General features: G+C 36.2%; 1 protein-coding gene across 1 annotated transcript in view; it reads right to left on the reverse strand.

Moving 5' to 3' along the window:
• The window catches only part of LOC109207590 (uncharacterized protein At2g33490-like), a 6,985-nt gene extending 5,991 nt beyond the window's left edge, over positions 1–994 (reverse strand). The window contains exons 1-3 of the mRNA XM_019370557.1: positions 944–994; positions 602–838; positions 195–267 (exon numbers count right to left, since the gene is read on the reverse strand). Coding sequence (XP_019226102.1) covers positions 195–267; positions 602–706 — 178 coding nt within the window. The 5' untranslated portion in view covers positions 707–838; positions 944–994. The remainder of the gene's footprint in view (positions 1–194; positions 268–601; positions 839–943) is intronic.

Consider the following 1,596-nt stretch of genomic DNA (forward strand, 5'->3'; position numbering starts at 1 on the left):
GGGGGAATATTTACATTTTATGATCCTGTTACACACTGCAAATGAAGTGAGCTTTCCCATATCTATAGGGCACTTCTTGTTATCAAACTCTCTTTTGACAAACAGGAAATTGAACTTTAGATGCTTCCATACGACCGTTCAAAAGCGATGCTACTAACAATAAAGATGAAAAATATAGCAGATAAAGTGTGTACCAAATGCACTATTAGCTGCAGCTGCTGCTGCAGATAGTAAGCTGTCATAGGAATCTCTCATGTCTTTCATATCCTGCAAAAAGAGGAAAATAAGAAAACCTTAAATTAGATATAGCACCACGGAGCTAAAAATTAAAGTACCAATGAAACAGGAAAATGCTGTAAAAGGAGTTGAATAGTTGACTGATAAATCAGATTCGTAACTTGAACGGAAATGAATTCGGAGCAGCACTACCACAAGTAACAGAAGCAGAATTATGAAAAAAGTGTAACTTTGATTGAAAGCAAATGAGAAAATGGATACGGGTCGGGTAAAAGCAAAGGAAAGGAAAGAAAGAGGAATCGGAAACCCTAATTGGGGAATGGTGGAAAGGGAGTGTGGAAGAAAGCGGAAAAAAAGAAGAAACCTGAGAAGCCTGAGAGAGGCCATCCAAATGCAACAAAATCTGAGGATCCTTCTTCTCCTTATTGTGCAGTGCAAATTTCTTCAGCTTCCCCAAAGACGACTTCATCTCTAAATCTGATTTACTGTTTCTTTCAATTCAATGATCTCTCTCACCTAAACACGCGCGCGCGCAAACACAAACACACACACACACACACTCTTCTCTTTCTCTCTCTGTGTGGAGTATAATTTTGACGGGCTGCAGTATGCCGGAGAAGAATTTAGATTTATTAGAATTGAAATAAAATAAATTAGTAGTATAATTTGCAGTAGAGAGGAAAAAAGGAGCTTATTTTAGTTTTACCAAAGAAAATTCTAATGTCATGCGCCCAAGTCAGAAAGGCAACTGCCTCTCTTTGCTAACACGTCTCTACTTTGACCCATCTTTCTAATTTCGTCTCCGCTTCTACTAGTTACAGTTACTGCATACTCTTTCTTTCTTCTTTTTTCCATGCTTAATTACCTTTTCCTTTAAAAAAAACATTTACCCTTTTATTTTCAGTTATATATTCTACTTGCCTCTTCTATTCATGATTTAGACTAGGAGTTCAACGTTTTAGATTTAGCACTGACTCATTATATATTCGGAAAAGGTCTAAAAATGTCAGTATGGTTTATCCATGCCATCCGTTAAAAAATTGTTATTTCCATGCCACTGCCGTTAAAGAAATGGCCCATCCATGCCATTATTGACTAACGGCTCAATTTTTATTTGGTCCATCCATGCCACTGCCGTTAGTCAATAATGGCATGGATGGGCCATTTCTTTAACGGCAGTGGCATAAAATGAGCATTTTTTTAACGGATGGCATGGATAGACCATTTCTGAAAGTTGAGTGACATTTTTAGGCCTTTTCCCTATTTAAAGTGTAGGTTCATATCTATTATTTTACAATTTTAACGAATTTTTACATATAAATTTTTACTTCGCCTCAAAATATATATATACATATATAT

The sequence above is a fragment of the Nicotiana attenuata genome, chromosome 1 (genome assembly GCF_001879085.1).
Source record: "Nicotiana attenuata strain UT chromosome 1, NIATTr2, whole genome shotgun sequence".
NCBI classification, from domain to species: Eukaryota; Viridiplantae; Streptophyta; class Magnoliopsida; order Solanales; family Solanaceae; genus Nicotiana; species Nicotiana attenuata.